Source organism: Silene latifolia, chromosome 3 (genome assembly GCF_048544455.1).
Source record: "Silene latifolia isolate original U9 population chromosome 3, ASM4854445v1, whole genome shotgun sequence".
NCBI classification, from domain to species: domain Eukaryota; kingdom Viridiplantae; phylum Streptophyta; class Magnoliopsida; order Caryophyllales; family Caryophyllaceae; genus Silene; species Silene latifolia.
In genome coordinates, this window is record NC_133528.1 from 106,557,277 (window position 1) to 106,576,191 (window position 18,915).

Genomic DNA, 18,915 nt, shown 5'->3' on the forward strand with positions numbered 1-18,915 from the left:
CCAACCCTAGACACGGGATTTAACGGTACCTTACAGGCTAGAATGGGATACGACATGATACCTTAGGTGAAACCTTCGAGTGTGTACCCACAATCAAAATGCCATGTTTATGCACCATGATCGAACTACGTCGGATTTGATTTCGCTCCACGCGAATACGTAGGCAGTCCTTCAGAATAAGGGATTCAATCCACTCATCAACCAAGTTGTCATCTTGTCGGTTTCTTACGGGTCTTAACCAAGTCCAAATGAAGCCACCTTTGTTTGAGTCGGTCTTAGCACTCGATGTAGGCTAGGATGAGGATATAGGTTCGGATGGATAGTATCGAGTCTCAGAATGAGCTTTATCTAATGGTTTAGGCAAAGATGCTGAGTCACATAGATGTGGGTTTGTGTTGGGAACAGAAAATATGAAAAACCCGCTGAAAAGAAAGAAGGCGTGGAGGAAAATTAGTAAAAGCCCGCTGAAAAGAAAGAAGGCGGTGGCAAGAAATGATGAAAACTCGCTGAAAAGAAAGGAGGCGAGGAGAAGAGTGACAGAATGTTCCCAACAAAAGTCATGTGTGATGTCTAAGTGCTTTCATAAAATCAGTCCGTGTTTAGTGTCTGGGCGAAGCCAACGTTGTTGCTCCGTGAGTTTAATCCACCCTGTCAATGCCAAGTGATCTTGATTCCCATGTGCCCTCGGGAGCACGACCATGCCATACGATATCTACATCCCAAGTCGACGACCTTGTGATTCCCATTTGCCATTTTGGTGCGCCGGATTGGCCAATTTACTTTTCTACCCCCAACAAGTCAATATTTGAATTAAAACCCGTGCACACTTAGGGTTTTATTTTCCTTTTTTGTTTTACGGTAGCGGGCTACGCCCACGTTGTTTACGAGTCATACAGAGTGTCTGAGTCGTATTTCATGCTCTCCCATCAAGGTTCGATTTCAAAAAATTTCAAAATGACGAAAATTTCAAAATTTCAAAAACTTCTTTTACGAATTATGGACAGATGGTTCAAATCTCAAAGCTCAAAATCAAATTTTGGGTCGACGTCCCAACATCCAAATGATTCGTTTCAAATTCAAATTTTGGGTCGACGACCTAACATCCAAGTGATTCATTTCAAATTCAAAATTTAGGTCGATAGCCCAATTATTCAAAATTTTCAACATGCTCAAATTTCGGGTCGATGACCCAGTCTTTCAAACTCAAATTTCGGGTCGATGACCCAACATTCCAAGTGATGTCAAATTTAAACTTCGGGTCGATGACCCAATTATTCAAAATTTTCAAATTCAATTTTCGGGTCGATGACCCAATCTTTCAAATAATCCAATTTTAAGATCGATGATCCAAATGTGCTTATGTGATGATTATTGCTTGTACATTTTCTATGTTTCAAATATAGCAGGATATGCTTCAACTGGGGGCTCTAAAGTCTTCGACTTTAAAGCCATCGCAAACTGGGGGCTCTGAAGCTGTTGGCTTCAGAGACCATTATCAAGATGTAAAGGATGACATCCACCAAGAATTCAATTCAATACAAGAGTATGAAATGGAAGAATTCCATAGCTGAAAGCAAATGATGAAAGTGGCGGCAACCTCCTCGGAAAGTCCCGTCCCATTTTGACAAGCGCCAGCAGATGATAAATTTTGGGCAAATGTCAGCAGATGATGAATTTTGGACATACGCCAGCAGATGATAAACTTTGGGCATGTGTCAGCAGTTGCCGAACTACGACGCGGGTTTGATTCCGTCAGAAACGGATACGTAGGCGCCTAGGGATAACGCTCAATCCACCATATATGCAATTTATGGGTCGACGACCAATGATGACAATTCGACACAACGAAAGCAAGAGTCAATACACAGCGAAGTTTCAGGTATGATCTCTTCTTATGGTTGGCGAGCTTATATACGCAAGTCTAATGGACTATAAACGACCCGAAGAATCCTCAGGTCGAGAGGGACCTGGGGTATACTTTGACTTTCGCCTTTTCCAAGCCTCAGTCAAAGTGGGGGCTCTGTAGATACCCGTATCCGTCGATATTGGAATTTATAGAAAACCCGACAAACACCCGATGATGATAGGACACATGTATTCTTTAGTTGTCATTGTCATTATTTGGAGCTCGTTTTACGATGTAGAATGGGCGTCGTCGATGAACTATTTTATTAATTTAAATGATATTTAAATTAATGTTTTTCTAAGTGAATTCATTTTATTAATTTAAATGATATTTAAATTAAAGTCTTTTTTAAGGTGATTTCAATTCAATTTATTTTATTTTGAATTTATTTTCCCAAGTTTATTTTATTGAAAATAAAATAAATATTTGATTTGAAAAATCATTTTATGAGTATATTTGGTTTGAAAAATCATTTATTTTAATGTGTTAATTGATTTGAAAAATCGATTTAAAAATCGAAAAGAACTCGTTTCAACCACACGTTTTTGAGCTCGATTTTAGCTCGGTTTTTGAGCCCGTTTTCTTTACGAGTTGGCACGAATCTCGAGTACACTAACCAACCTAAGCCTCTACCTATCCAACCCAGTTCGAACCCCCTTAACCACGGCCCAAATCCCACCCCAAATCACCCCCAACCAGCCCGCAAAACACGAAACAGCCCCCCCTGTTTCGCAGCTCAATCCCGAGCCCAAAACCCGCTCCAAATACCACCAAAACCCGTGCCCATTAACCCTAACCCATACCCTAATATCCTAACCATATTACCTTACCTTAACCACCAAGAAAACCCCCCCAAACGAACCCTAGAAAACCCCCCAAAAGCTGCTGGACAGCAGCTATGCTCAGCCGAGCCCGTCTGCCTCTCCTCCCTTTTAACCTACTTTAACTCCTTATAAATACCCTCCCTTCACCATACATACATTCCTCTAGGTTCTCCATACATCCTACCTTCACTCACAAGCTTTAAACCTCAGAAACAAACCCTAATGGCCTCTCAAAAACCCTCCACAAAACCGACATCCAAACTGAAGCAGTTTGTGTGTCCTCTTGGAAAAACAGTTCGTTCCTCCTTCAAGCCTCCATCAAAACTCGAGTTTCTTGTTCCTAATTAGCCATATAACATCCATCTACACATTAGACAAAGATTTACGAGCCAAATTGCCCTTGAGAGTACACGAAATCCCTCGAAAAACAGAGTGTTATACACTCTGTTTTCGCGGTTTGTTCCTGTCTGTCCAGTTCTGTTTGTGCTCGTTTTTCGTGGCCAATAACTCAAAACGAGCAGGGGTTGTTTTAATATCTATGTTCTCCTCTCTTTCTAGTTTTCAAAACATCTTTAAAATCGAATTTTCATCGTGAAACGAGAGAGAAATCGCTGTTTGAAAGTTGCTGTCCAGATTCGATAAAAACGCGTGTTTGCTTTGTTTCTTCGTCGACGACGGCCTCTCGAGATAAAATCTACCATCGATTACGACCCAAGACGGTGTCAACGATACATGTAGGTTGAGGGTGCATCAAATCCTCCTATTTCTCCCTTTTATTTCGTTTTTTTATGTTTGTTTTTTTATAGTTTGTTTTTATTCGTTTATCGTTTTTGTTTATCGATTGTTTAATTAACTATGAAACTAGTTTAGTCCGAGTATGAGTTAAAGTACCACCATGAACACCCGCGTTGACTTGAGATGGGAAAGAAACCGCTACATCAGTCGGTCGTACACCCCCGTCTCATTTACATATCCTCGTGTTCAAGGTAGGGCATTAATAAAACGAGTTCTAACTTCGCTCTTCGCTTTTGACCCCTCTTTTGTTTCGTGTGATTCGACCCACCTTAGGACCCGTCACATGTTAGTACGACCTCTGATTGTTAACACATGACTTATTTAGACGACATTCGATCATTTAAATAACCTAATTAGACATGTTATGGTGCTTCGACATAGCTTTTAAAATCAATCGACAATTCTGTAAATAATTGAATGCATCTCTCTCTTTCACCTAATTTCTCGCTAGTATAAGAGTGTGTGACTAGCACCTTCTTATTGACACTCGACGAGTTAATTTAATTAGCGAACTTGACCTAATTTGACCCCTTAGGCCGTGTAGAACACCCGGTTTTAGGCGAAGCCTTCTGACCTCTTTTTGTCATCGATTTCTAATGTATTTTCCGCATCGCTTTACAAATCCATCTAACCTAATGAATCTAACCTAGGAACTAGGATAGCCGTGTATGAGGTCGTGTTTGGGCCGTGTCTTTTGTATCCCTTTTCTCGCTTTTTTTATCTTAGTCTCATTGTTTGTATCTTGTAATCAATTTCTGTTTATCGAGTCGCGTTTTGTAACTTGTTTGTAATTAGTTCTCCTTTATCGAGTCAAACGATTTCTAAAAACCTTAGTTTTGTTTAGTTAGACGGTTGTGCCCCAATGCAAGTGAGAGCGTAGTAAATCGCATGTTGTTTAAAGCAACATGGCCCGATTTATGCTAATGCATGCTTTGGTGTGTGACCCAATGTCTAATTCGATAAGATTAAGTGGAAAGCACGCATTACGAGGAGTGACCCAAGGCCGTGAGTCATGTAGGCCGTGAGTCACCCCTTTGTGCACGTTTTCCTAGGCCGAATGGCCATGTGTCGTGTATGGTGTCGTATATAGCAATTGTATTTAGATCGAGTTGTATCTTTAATTTATTGTTGTGTCGGCATGAAATGCCTGGTTTGTAATAGGTAGATCCCACGGCTCCCCCATTCCCCCTTAAGCCTTGTTTGCTTTGTTTTGTATGTTGTTAGATTAATCAACCCACATGCTAAATTACAACTTTGACAAAGTTAGTTTAGTTGCATCTAAAACGACATAGAAATTGTTGTCACATGTTAGGGTTTAAAACGATGTTTGCATATCATATATCGTAGTAGCTATGACCTTGTTTGAAATCCGACACTTGACTTAGTAGAGGCCGTTATCGACGGGCGGGGTTAGGTGTCCTTATGGGCTTCCTAACACGTACCCTCACCCCTTACTCAAGATCTATGGTTTGTGGATCCGTCTAAATACCATTGGATTACGAGAGTCATTCAAATCGAGTGATATAGGGTACAAGTCTTTATCTTTAATCACTCGTAGTCGATTGGCTTTATGCTTTTCGATGAAAGGTGTAAAGTTGACTTGAACGGTTCCAAGTTCCCATAAAACTTGGTGGCGACTCTAATATGTCTTAATTCGATTCGAAAGAACGGTTCCAAGTTCCCGAGGGCCTTGTCCACAAAGCTCATCTACTTCTCACATCAATACTTTAAGAAGAGAACATGAGGAGATAGTTGACCTCACCAAGTTTGATGAATTTTCCAACATAGAGTTTGTAAACGATGTTCAAAGGCTTGTCTTCCACCGATTACTTGGTAAGAATATTTTTCCTACCAAATTCACGTGCCATAAAACCTTGAGAAAACTTGGAATCTATCACCAACCGGAAGCTCTCTTCGAGTTATTCGATCTTTCTACTTTATTCCATATGCATGAACGAACCTATCGGCCTCTTGTCCTTGAGTTCTTAAGTTTCTTAAAGATTACCACTTTGAACAAGACAATTTGTATAGATTTTAGATTGGAAAATATAACAAGGATGATGACTCTTGTCGAGTTTGCAAATGTGCTCGGTCTAGATGTTTCGCCTATCCGAACATCAAGACCAAAGAAGTATAGTGTAGCACCATTGGGAGAGCCATGACCGGTCGAGATTTTCTATATATCAAGGAATGTTTGGCCTTTCACATCCAAAACCCCATTCTAAGGCTCAATTACCGATTCTTATCCGGAACTATTCTTGCACGCCGAGATTCGCCAATAGTGAACGAGCTAGATCTCGTATTTATGGAATCATATCTTGAGATCCAAGGGAGAAATGGATATCATTTCAATGCACCGCTTGTTCTCCTAGAAAAATGGGGATGATGATGGTATGAAGCATTTTGTCAATGGAGGACTCATTACAAGACTTGCAAAGCACTTCAATCCAAGGTTTAATGAAAACAACGAGTATACTCCACTTTCGGGAAATACGAGAATCAATGAGGAGTTAATTCTTATTCAACACCATTGGATAACCCATGAGGGTCATGAGAAGAGGATCAAATGGATCACCAAGGGAAGCAACCCTATTTACCTACCAATGAATGGTTTGCCAAGAATTTCACCAAGAAGAGGCTCTCTTTCTCCAATCCCCTCTTATCTCATCCCCACAAACCCAAATCAAGCCAATCAAGCACCACCCCCAACACAACAACAACATGAGCAACCAAGAAATGAAGATGAAAAGATTGTAATACCACCCTACCCTTTGAAATACCAACCCTATAACCACCCAAATCCCTTCATCCTTCATAGGGATGATTTCGTGACGGGGATCCTTCAAGATTTGCACCTACGCCAATATGAGGCCAATGTGGATAACTATTATGCTTTATATCTGCAATTTCATCGTTTGGCTCAACAAGGGATTATTAGTGAAGAGGGAATGTTTCCCTTTTGGGCTCAAATGAATATTCTCTTCCCAAACTCGGTAAAGGCTAATGAAGGAACACATGGTCAAGAGGGTGAAGGGAGTGACAAGTCTTATGGTGGCGATACGGTGGAGTTTATAGTGAGGGTGATGAATTCATGGACTTCAATGGAAGCGATGCATCAAAAGGAGCTTGGGATAGCGACTTGGAGGGGGATGATGGCGGTCCTTAGAGATCTTTTTATGGCTAGATGGAGCGGGCAAGAGGCACCCATCAAGGCTTAAGTGAAGTTTCCTTTATCCCCTCTTTAATTTTCATGAAAAGAATTTCGTGTTTTGATAACTTGTTGTATAATATTTGTTTCACGTTTGTGGAAGTCCTAGCAACATTAGAGGACTAACACCTTTGTTCCATTGAGGTGTTCATTTTTATAGTTCCCAACTTTCAAAATCCAAAATGATAAATTTTAGTTTCATGCATTGGATTTTATGTGCATGAACTCCCCCAAAATTTTTGACATTAGAAATAGTGTCTATTTTGGTTTGGGGAAGTTTATGCATATGCATTAAGAGCTAACCTAAATTATGCTCTCCACCATAACAAAAACCATGCATCATATAGCATAGCTTAGTTTGCATTCACTCTTATTTATATACCATTTGCATTTAGCTTAGAAATCATGCATATTTATGTAAATTGCATAATTTCCTATCGTATTGGCCATTGAGGACAATGCCCATACTAGTGCGGGGATGGAAAATTCTAACTTGACCTTTTTAAAACAAAAATGATAAAAATTAAAAATTTTAAAAAATACAAAAATATGTCCTTTAATTTCATTAAAACAAAATACAAAAAAATTGAAAAATTGAAAAATCCAAAAACAAGTTCATTTCCTTCTGTAGTGTAGTCTTGTATATATTGTTTGTATATATTATGTTTGTTCATCCTTGTTCACATTGATTGACTACGCCACATCCGAGACATGAGGATATTGAAGACCGCATGGTATGGATCTTTCCAATCTCCTTTTTCCTCTTTATGTTAATGACTATGTGGCTTTATTTTGATTGATGCGGTAAAAACAATGTGAATTTAGGATTGCATTTAGATTATTTGGCATATTAGTTGGTAGAGGCATATGCATTAGGATGTATAAATGTTAGTTGCATCATGGCATATAGTTGCATTTAGGAAAAATTTTGTGAAACCGTCTATTTGGGAAACTTGACAACATATAGGCCCTTGTAGATGCCTTTTCTTCTTAAGACTTTGCTTGTTAGAATACTTGTAAAACACCGTAGGATGTGTCATGCTAGTATCCTTTGACCCATGGATTAAGGCCTAGTCAAGAGTACCTTGTGGTGTGATAACTCCTTGGCTACTTTTTATTTCAAGGTGACACTTGAAACCATGCAACCATCCATCATCCATATTCTACCACATTTTGTCATCAAAGGGAATGGGCACAAAAATTGTTCAAATTTGAGTTCAAGAATTGAAATGAAAATGAAAAAGTTTGCAAATTGCATCAAAAGAAAAGAGGAGAAAAAATAGACTCCTAATGCTTCAAATATAAGCACCCTCACTACAAATGGGGTGACTTTGAAAATGTTCAAAAAGAAATGCAAAGAAAAGTTGAAATTGTCAAGTATTGAAATGCCAAACATCAAAAGAAATGGCAAAAAATGAAAATGTTCTCAAATGTCAAATGCCACAAGAAATTGGGGGGGGGGGGGGAGGGGGGAGGGAAACAACAACAAAAGCAAACTCCCAAATGAAACTCAAATACTATTGATCCCTTTTCCATCGAGTCCACTTTTGTGCATGGTAGAGAGGGGATGACCCTTATTCTTGTCTAGGCAAGAAGGGGAATTCCGCGATTCTCCAGTGTTTCTAACACCATAGGGAGTCTACTCTTGACGAAAACATTTAACGATTGAGGACAAAGGTACCCTAGCTTGACACAACTTGGAGGTGATTTATTGGTATCCTTCTAGACTTAGTAGTTTGAAGAAACCATATCTACAAAGGAGTGTGTACCCTTGAATTGCTTCCCCTTTAGATAATTTCCGCCACTTAGATGAGGAAAGTGGCTATTCTTTTGTAGATGCATCCATTACTTGATTTTGTGTGCTTTAATGCTTGGATGTGTCGCCATTTTGGCAAGCCTCACTTGTCTTGCAAGAAGGCATCCCACCTCATGGTTGTCTTGTTGTGAGTTGAAGGGGCGGAGTGAGACCCGCTAATTGTCTCATATCGGTTATATTAGTAGGTTAGTTTAAATAAGGGTCCTAGTTTTGTCACCTCTTTACTCGGGACGAGCAAAGATCCGGTTTGGGGATATTTGATGTGACCAATATTTTAGCATATTTAGTCCCCGAATTAGCCTTGTTCCTATGCTTTTTAGTGCATAATTGGGTCATTTACTATCTTTAGTCCTTTGTTTTGCGTATTCCTTGAGGTTTTGTTCCCTTGGTAGGAGAGAAGTGCAAACCTTGCATTTTTATGGCAAAATAGAGCTAAATTGATCGAATCTAATGACCAAGCATCAAAGTGAAGACAAGACTAGAAGGCCTATGTAAGTAATGTAGTAGATGGGCAATGATGAAGAAGATCCTGGCATCTCCGACAAGATCCGTGAGGATTGTTGGAAGAAGAAAAGAAGAAAAGAGGAAGAAGCTTGCTGGACTACAATCCGCCCGTCGCTGCCTCGGGACGCTCGTCCCACCTCCACAATCCGAGCATCCCACCACCCTGTCCGCTCGTCCCAGACCCACACAATTCGAGCGTCCCACCACACAATTCGCTCGTCCTGCACCACTGCAATCCGCTCGTCCCGACCCCTTGGCCGCTCGGATTCCTCCCCAGTACAGCACGTCTCTTCCTTGTTCCACTCGGGATGCGCATATTTTTGAAAGACTAGCAAAAAAAGGAGACTAGCATCTTCCTTCGAGAGGAGCATTTCCTCAAATTTTCTTAAGGGTCTTAATCGTCATTTAAGCCCTTAGTAACCCTTATTTATGTACCTAATCCTCACTATAAATACCACATTGTACTAATTAGATCATCATCAATCCTTAATATTATTTATGTTCTTCCTAATTTCATTTTAATCTTGTAATCAACTTTTAATTAAGCATTAATACAAATCTCATTTCCTTAATTTCTCTATTGTTCATCATTTATTTTTGGTAATTGAAGATTATTTGGGTATTATTGGGAGATTGATAACCTTCCATCAATCATCAAGTATTTCTATTATTCTTTGCTTATTATTTTGGAATCATCATTAGGTATAATTCTCTTAACCCTTGTTTTAATTATTGTGAATCATTTTCCATTCATTCATCATGTTTTGCTTTGTTAATATGTTTGACAAACTTGTTAGCATGTTAAACTTGATAATTAGTGAGTAATTTCCTCAGCTAGGGTTAATGGGGAATTAGGGGAAACAAACATGGGGGATGATTCATGCTTAATCTAATATGTTCACATAATTTATTTGCTTGCTTGTTGTGATCTCAACTTATGCACATGTTATGTTTGATGAAATGCGAGCCTATGAATCCTTGCATTTTTTACCCATCACTTACCTTTTCAATGAGACTTGTAAGACATAAACCAACTCGAGCCTCATTAGACCATGCATATAGTTGAGTAGGGAGGATTAAGTCGACTTGTAGGTGTTGTACTATCTAATCGATTCGGCTCCGGGACCCAAACCTTCCTAGGATGTAAGATATAAACCAACTCGATCCTATCACAACAATAATTGCTTGCTTATCATTTGAGAATATGTTTGTATGATAAATTCCAATGAATCTCCTATGAACCCATGACACCCTAGTGCTTTTAATCAATTATTTACATCTCATTTTAATCATCTTGCTTGTTTATTTACATTGTTATTTAGTTTAGTGATCTTCTTATCTCAACCCAAATTGTGACACCCTTAGACACCACTACTTGCAATCGAAAATCCTACATCAATACCCGTCCCTTGGGATCCGACCTTCGCTTACCACTTTACTAATAGTAGAGTAGTTTGTGAAGTTATAAATATTGTTTTGGTCTAGGTACTCCTAACGACAAGTAACCGAAAACGATAGTCTGACCAAAGCTACCCCTTCTACTACGGTTGTAGAACAAATGCCAAACTCTCCGGAAGTAACTTTCTTATCCGATAAACATAGGATTGCATTTATATCCCTTGCCAAAAAGACTATTGTGGCTGCCAAGTTTATTTGCCAAGATACTTTGCAAAAATTGGGTGTACTTGAGCGAACTAGAGTATTTTTCGAGTCTGTGGGGTTGAAAACCCTCTTCGATATGGATGAATTGAGTTACCCCTCATTGATCATGGAGTTCATAAGCTTTTTAAGGGTGTATAAGATAGAGACTCGAAGTTATGTTGAGTTCCGCCTTGAGAACAAGAGTAGAAGAATGTTTAAGGGTGAGTTTGGTAAAGTGTTTGGTCTTGTGCAATATGATCATTTTGAAAAGAAGCCTTTGAAGTATGATGTCGCACCCCTATGGAAAGCTATAACCAGTCATAAATTTGATTCCTTCCGGGAGTGCCATGCTTTATATGTTCACCATCCGGGCATAAGAATTTGGCACAAGTTTGTGGCCAATACCTTAATTGCTAGGAAAGGCACCAACCACTTCACCGAACTCGATTTTGTCTCCCTTGAGTCCTTCATGAATATCAATGGGAAGTCCACCAAAAAGTACAACATTCCTCAATTATTGCTTGATCGATGGCTAGAGATTGATAATGGGAAAGAGGGAGCGGCCTTTATTGTAAATGGGGGCTTGGTAACCAGGTTAGCTAAACATTTTAACCCGAAGTTCAACAAGGACAACACCTATAAGCCGGTTAAGGGAAGCAACCTTCTTAACATGAGTACTTTGATCTACAAGTTTTATTGGGTCAAGAATGACAATCTTGACCATAAATATGAATGGCTCATCAAAGAAGCCAAGTCCATTGTCTTGCCCTCCGAGATTTGTCGTATCTCCATCCGTAGACCAAACTACCTCATTCCCGTCTCCAAAGAAGCTGAATTGATAATCAAGCAACAAAGGGATCCAATTGAAAAGCCCTCCTCCTCTACCATTGTGACTCCACCATATCCTTTTGCCTAGCAAGAGTTTAAACCGAGTGGCTCTAATATCGTGGTAGGCAATGATTACTTGACCTAATTGATGCAACACATGCATAGAGAAGCTTACGATGACCGAGTGAATGCTTACTGTGCCCAATATCCAGCCCTACTACATCTAGCTAGGCAAGGACTGCTTGATCCTTCTTGTCCTTTGCCTAGTTGGGCGGATAAGGAGGTGTTCTTCTCTAGTACTTCTCAAGATGCCGAAAAGGATAATCGGGTGGCTAATGGAAAGGAGGTTGTTGTTGTTGAAGATAAGGAATGTATTGGTTCATGCCAAGAAGAAAAGAAAGGTTCAAGTTCCTACGACGAAGAAAGTGGTGAATCCTCCGGACCAATGGAGGTGGATGATGAAGAAGATAATGATGAAAGTGACGATTCCGATGATGATTCCGATGATGATGATGATGACGGCGATAAGGCCGGTGATGATGATGTCGCAATGAGTGACAATTGAGGGTTAATAAGGCCTATTGGAGGATACCACAAGTGCAGGGTTGATTACTTGACTTCAACCTATTCTATTGTGAGTTTCCTACACCTCCTTTAGCTTTGTATTTATATCATGTTTTTTATCTTTATCTTGATAATTTTGAGTCCTAGCACCATTCAAAGGATTCCCACCTCGGTCCCATTGAAGTGTTTAACATTTTGTTCCCATTTGTAAAATCCAAAATGACAATTTAGAAATCATGCATTGTATCCTTGCCTTGTACATGAACTCCCCTCTTGACACTAGAAATAGTGTTTTGTTCGGTTTAGGGAAGTTCACTCACAAGGAATACGATTCAATTCAAAATGGCTCTCCAATTAATCGAAAGCATGCATAATATAGGATAGATTAGATTGCATCACTTGTTATATATGTCATATAGTTTGCATCCTAGTTTAAAAATCATGCATTTTCATATAGATTGCATTGCATAATTTCCTATCGTATTGGCCATTGAGGACAATGCCCATACTAGTGTGGGGATGGGAAATTCTAACCTTTCAAAAATCAAAAATATAAAAATTGAAAAATTTCGAAAAAACTCAAAAATATGTTCTTTTATTTCACAAAACAAAAACCATAAAAATTTGAAAATTTAAAAATCCAAAAACTTGTTTATTCCTTTGTAGTGTAGAATTGTGCATATTGTATATACTTGTGTTTCTTTGCCACTCTTATCACATTGGACCGATTATGCCACATTCGAGGCATGAAGGAAATAGAAGACCGCATGGTATGATCTTTTCAAATCTCCTTTCTCCTTTTATATGTTAATGACAATGTGGCTTTATTTTGGTTGATGCGGTACAAACCAATGTGTTCTTAAGAGCATGCATTTAGTTTATATGGCATAATAGTTGATAGAAGCATTTGCATTAGGTTGTATATATGTTAGTTGCATCATGGCATGTAGTTGCATTCTAGAAAAAATTTGTGAAAACATCTATTTGGGAAGCTTGACAAGTGTATATAAGGCCCTTGTAGATACTTTTTGTTCTTGAGACTTTGATCATTAGAATACCTCTAAAACACCCTAGGATATGTCATGCTAGTATCCTTTGACCCATGAACTAAGGCCTAGTCAAGAGTACCTTATGGTGTGATAACTTCTTGGCTACCGTTTATTCCAAGGTGACCCTTAAAACCATGCAACCATCTTCCACTTCTATCATATTTTGTCAACAAAAAGGGAATGGGTACAAAAATTCTCAATTTGAGTTCAAGCATCAAAATGAAAATCAAGAAGTTTGCACAAATTGCATCAAAGAAAAGAGGAGTACAAAAATAAGAACTCCCATGCTTCAATAAAAGCACCCTCGTTACAAATTAGGGTGACTTTGAAAATGTTCAAAAAAAAATGCAAAAATTGAAAATTGTCAAGTATCAAAATGCCAAACATTAATGAAATGGCAAAGAAATTGTTCTAAAAAATGTCAAATGCCACAAGAAAATGGGAGGGAATAACAAACTCAAATACAAACTCCCATTATAAAACTCAAAATCATATTAATCCCTTTTTCCATTAATCCCACTTTCGTGCATGGTGGAGAGGGGACGACCCTTCTTCTTGTCTAGGCAAGAAGGGGAATTCCGTAATCCTACAGTATTTCTAACACCATAGGGAGTCTATTCTTCACAAAAGCATTTAGCGATTGAGAACAAAGGTACCCTTGACATAACTTGGAGGTGATTTACTTGTATTCACATAAAAACACAATTAAAAGTAAGAAAGATATAAGAAGAAGAAAAAGGGAGCTTTTTAGTTCAAAACTAAGGAAAACAAAGAAAGAGAGGCGATTATGAACCCTAACTCAGAAACCCTACGCAGCCTTCTTCTTGCTCAATTTTCTGCTTGATTTCTCCTTAATGGCACGTAATTCTTCGAGTAAAACGAAGCATAAGCATTCCAGTAGGCTTCAAAAGCTGAAATCAGCAGGGAAAAGAATGGATAGTACTAAGAAGGATAAGAAAAAAGGTCCTGCTGAAGAGGACGTGACAAAGACAAAATCCATGCAAGAAATCAATGGAGTTCCTGGTCTCAAATTTGACGATGATGCTCTTGAAGAGGAGGTTGTCGTAGAGGATGTGGACGATATTGATGACTTGTTGGAGGATGTTGATGACTTAGCAGATGAAAACATTCCTGAGAATAATATTTGGATCACCAAACGGGGAAGGAAAAGTGTAGTGGTGGAGGAAGATGAGGAAAATGTTGAAACATTGATACAGTTTACCAAAGAGAATACTCAAGAGGAGGTAGACTTTTGGAATAATGCTGTATATTGCTTTGTGCTTGGTGCTAACCCGCCATGGGAAGTCCTTCAAGGATTCATACACAGGATATGGCACAAACACAATGTTGATAAGGTATCTTTTCTACCCAATGGAATCTTTCTGGTTCGGTTCAAAGGGCAGAAGGATAGAGAAGATGTTCTGAATGCAGGATACTTTATGTTTGATAATAAACCATTGATAGTCAGACCTTGGAATGCTGAGGTTGAATTGTTAAAAGAAAATGTCAAAACGGTGCCAGCTTGGATCAGAATTCATGAGCTTCCCCTGAGATTTTGGGGTAAATGTCTCCCAACTGTTGTTGGGCTTATTGGCAAATTTCAGAAAGCAGATCAGGCCACCACTGAGAAAACCAGACTTGGATTTGCACGTGTAATGGTAGAGCTTAATGTTGGGCAAAAATTTCCAGATAAAGTGAGATTCTTAGATGAAGGTGGAAAGGTAGTTTGCCTGAAAGTGGAATATGAGTGGAAGCCTTCAGTGTGTAGCAAATGCAAAGGTATAGGGCATGAATATCAGGCGTGCAGGAAGTCCCCTGTACTGCAGAAGCAGAAGCCAGTCCAGAAGGAATGGAGGCCTGTGCAAAAACATAATATCCCAGTGCAAGGAACGAGTTCTAGGCAGGAGATCAATTCAACCACTCCTAGCAGGCCTATAATAAACAGCACAGCTATTGCAACTCCACTAGCAGGGAGCCCTAAGGCTCCTTCATACAAGGAAGCTGTTGAGGGGGAAGTCACTCCTAAGGTTGGTATTGGCCAACAGGGTAATTCTCAATCCCCTAGTTTAAATGAATAATATTGGTTTTTGGAATGTGAGAGGGTTAAATAGTGTACATAAACAGAACACAGTTAAATGGTTTCTTTACAATAAAGATGTTGGCCTTTTTGGCTTACTTGAGACCAAAATAAATGGTAGGAATGTTCATAATGTTACCTCTACTATGCTTGATGGATGGTGTGTCACAACTAATAGTCATTGTCATAAAGGAGGCAGGGTGTGGATCATGTGGAGACCTAATCTGTTTGATGTGGTGATTGATCAGTATGATGCTCAGTTCATTCACACTAAGGTTACATCAAGAATATCTCAACAATCTTTTTGGTTAACCCTAGTATATGCTTTCAATGATGGGACTGATAGACGGGTGTTATGGAGTAACTTGGGGATGATTGCAAGCAGATGCAAAGGGCCTTGGGCTATTGCAGGAGATTTTAATACTGTGATTAATCCTATGGAGAGGTTGGGTGGCAATACTAAACAAAGTGATATGGATGAGTTTATTGACTGCTTAGCTGAATGTGGTATGACTGATATAGCTGTAAATGGGGCTTACTATACATGGACTAACAAGCAAGAACCATCTACTAGGGTCTACAGCAGGCTGGATAGGTTTCTAATCAATCAGGAATGGCTCAATGGGTATCCTGATATGAGGGCACATTCCACCCTGAAGGCTTGTTTGATCACTGCCCATGCACAGTGAGTAATATTCTTGTTGGGGATAAGAAGAGGGCTAATTTTAAATACTTCAATATGTGGAGTAAATCATCTTCTTTTCTGATTAAGGTCCAAGAGGAATGGAATAAGCATTATGAGGGACATAAAATGTTCTCTGTGGTGAAAAAATTGAAGGCCCTAAAATTTCCCTTGAAGAGTTTAAATAGGGACTGTTTTGCTGACATAGAGACTAGTGCAAACATTGCTGAGTCTGACCTGCTGGCAATCCAAAACCAGCTGGCACAGGATCCTCAGAATGCTGATCTGATTACAAGAGAGATTGAAACTGCTACGAAGGTGAGGGATTTGATAGAGGCCAAAAACAGTTACCTGAAACAAAAAGCTAAACTGTAGTGGCTAGAAGCTGGGGACAGTAATACAGCATATTTTCATGCCTCAATTAAGAAGAGAAACAGTCTGAATAAGGTAACTAAAATAGATGACCAATATGGCAGGACCTGTACTGATAGTCAGAGCATTCAAAATGCTTTCTTGGACTATTATCAAACTTTGTTGGGTACCCAAAAGCCTACAGAAAGGGTGAGACATCAGGTTATAGCTGAGGGACAATACTGTAATCAGGATCATGCTGCTATACTCAGTACTGCAGTTTCAGATGAGGAGATTAAAGCTGTATTCTTCTCTATTCCAATTGACAAATCCCCTGGACCAGATGGATATACGAGTGCTTTCTTTAAAGACAGTTGGGATATAGTTGGAGGTGAGGTGTGTGCTGCTATTAAAGATTTCTTCTCCACAGGGCAATTACTGAAACAAATAAATGCTACAAACATAACTCTTATCCCTAAATGTGATAGACCTAGTTCAGTCAAGCAGTTCAGGCCAATAGCTTGTTGTAATATGATTTATAAGGTGATTTCCAAGCTGCTATGTAATAGACTAGCTCAGGTGCTACCTGACCTTATTAGTGAGAATCAAGGTGCCTTCATAAAAGGTAGGTCTATTATAGAAAATGTCCTCATTTGTCAAGACCTTGTGAAAATGTATAATAGGAAAGCTGTGTCCCCACGATGCCTCTTCAAGATTGATCTGCAAAAAGCATATGATACAGTTGAATGGGACTTTGTTGAGCAGCTATTCAGAGGATTCCAGTTCCCTGAAGCCTTCATTCAAAGGGTGATGACATGTGTAAGAACTACCTCCTTCTCCCTTTGTCTCAATGGGGGTCAATTTGGCTACTTTCAATGAAAGAGGGGACTTAGACAAGGAGATCCCATATCCCCCCTCATCTTTACTATGTGCATGGAGTACTTAACCAGAATGATCAAGTATGCCACTGCTAGATGGCCCTTCCATTACCATCCTCTGTGCAAAGCCACAAAATTGAACCATTTGATTTTTGCAGATGACCTGCTTATGTTTTGTAAGGGTGACACTCAGTCTATTGTTTTACTCCTAAGAGCTTTCTCTTCATTCTCTAAAGCTTCTAGACTTACAATGAACAACTCAAAGTCAGAAGTTTACTATAATGGGGTAGCTCAGCAGGTCAAAGATGATATCCATCAGTTTGCAAGGTTTGAGGAAGGGACAATGCCTTTCAGATATTTGGGTGTACCAATACAAGCAGGGAGGTTGACAAAAAAAGAGTGTAATATCCTGACTGAAAGAATGGTGGCAAGAATAAGAAGCTTAGGTGCCAGGAAGTTATCTTATGCAGGGAGGATAACTCTTATTAATGCTGTGCTAAATACTCTATATTCTTACTGGGCAGGGATTTTTTTTGATTCCAAAGAGTGTGATCAAGAGAATAGAAGCCATTTGTAAAAACTTTCTCTGGGATGGTAGCTCTGAATATCACAAGGTACCTCTTGTCGCCTGGGAAACTGTTACTCTCCCAAAGAATGAGGGTGGCCTTGGTATCAAAAGAGCTCTTACCTGGAATTATGCTACTATAGGCAAACTGGTTGATTGGGTCTATACAAAATCTGACAGACTATGGATCAAGTGGGTCCATCAGCTCTATATCAAGGATAAAGACTGGCACAATTACTCTCCTCCCTCAGATGCTGCGTGGGCTTGGAAAAATATCTGTAAAATAAAAGAGATGATGAAAAATGGTTATGTAGCTAATACCTGGATTCTTAACACTAAAGGGTACACAGTTAGCAGTGGCTACGAATGGCTTAGACATAAGCAACCTCAACAGCACTGGGCTCCTATGATATGGAGTAACTGGAACATCCCTAAGCATGCTATCATCACTTGGATCAGTATGCATAAGGGACTAAAAGTGAAAGAGAAACTGTTCAGATTGGGATGCTTCACTGATGACAGGTGCATTATCTGTGACAGGGAAGTTGAGACTCAGTCTCATTTGTTTTTCGACTGTCCTTATAGCAACCAAGTACTGCTACTGTTGGAACAGTGGTGTGGCTTCAGAATACATGTCAGTATGCTTGGAGGATCGCAAAATGCCAAAATCGTCTAAAACAGCAAGTTCACTACCTGCTGTGGAATGCTCTTTACTACCATGTATGGAGTCAAAGGAATGCTGCTCGTATTCAGTCTGTTCTCATCAGACCTCAGAAACTGGCTGAAATGATCAAGGACGAGGTATGTCGTAGGATAAAAGTCAAGATGGGTAGGAGTCCTAGCAGGAATGATAGCACATGGTTGAGGAAATGGGGCTTATGATATTAGTTGTGATACAATTTGATAGGATGTTAAGTTGGTTGTAAACTTAATGCTTTACTTATGTAGCATCCGTGATGGCTTGGTAGTGGAGACTTAGTGCCTGTACTAAGTCCTTATCTTGTATGTACCTATTTTTTGATCTTATATATACCCTCTCACATTTTACCAAAAAAAAAAAAAACTTGGAGGTGATTTGTTGGTATCCTCCTAGGCATAGTAACTTGAAGAAACCATATCTATAATGGACTATGAACCCTTAGATTGCTTCCCTTCTAGATAATTTCCGCCACTTAGACGAGGAAAGTGGCTATTCCTTTTTGTAGATGCATCATACTTGTTTTGTGT

The 18,915-nt window shown here is 39.3% G+C and overlaps 1 protein-coding gene across 1 annotated transcript; it reads left to right on the forward strand.

Moving 5' to 3' along the window:
* Nucleotides 1–15,951: 15,951 nt before the first annotated feature.
* Nucleotides 15,952–18,667, forward strand: LOC141649441 (uncharacterized). The gene is made up of 6 exons (XM_074458132.1): nucleotides 15,952–16,212; nucleotides 16,270–17,052; nucleotides 17,305–17,550; nucleotides 17,648–18,232; nucleotides 18,274–18,489; nucleotides 18,596–18,667. The coding sequence occupies exons 1-6, from the start codon at nucleotides 15,952–15,954 to the stop codon at nucleotides 18,665–18,667; spliced, it is 2,163 nt and encodes a 720-aa protein (XP_074314233.1).
* Nucleotides 18,668–18,915: the final 248 nt, after the last annotated feature.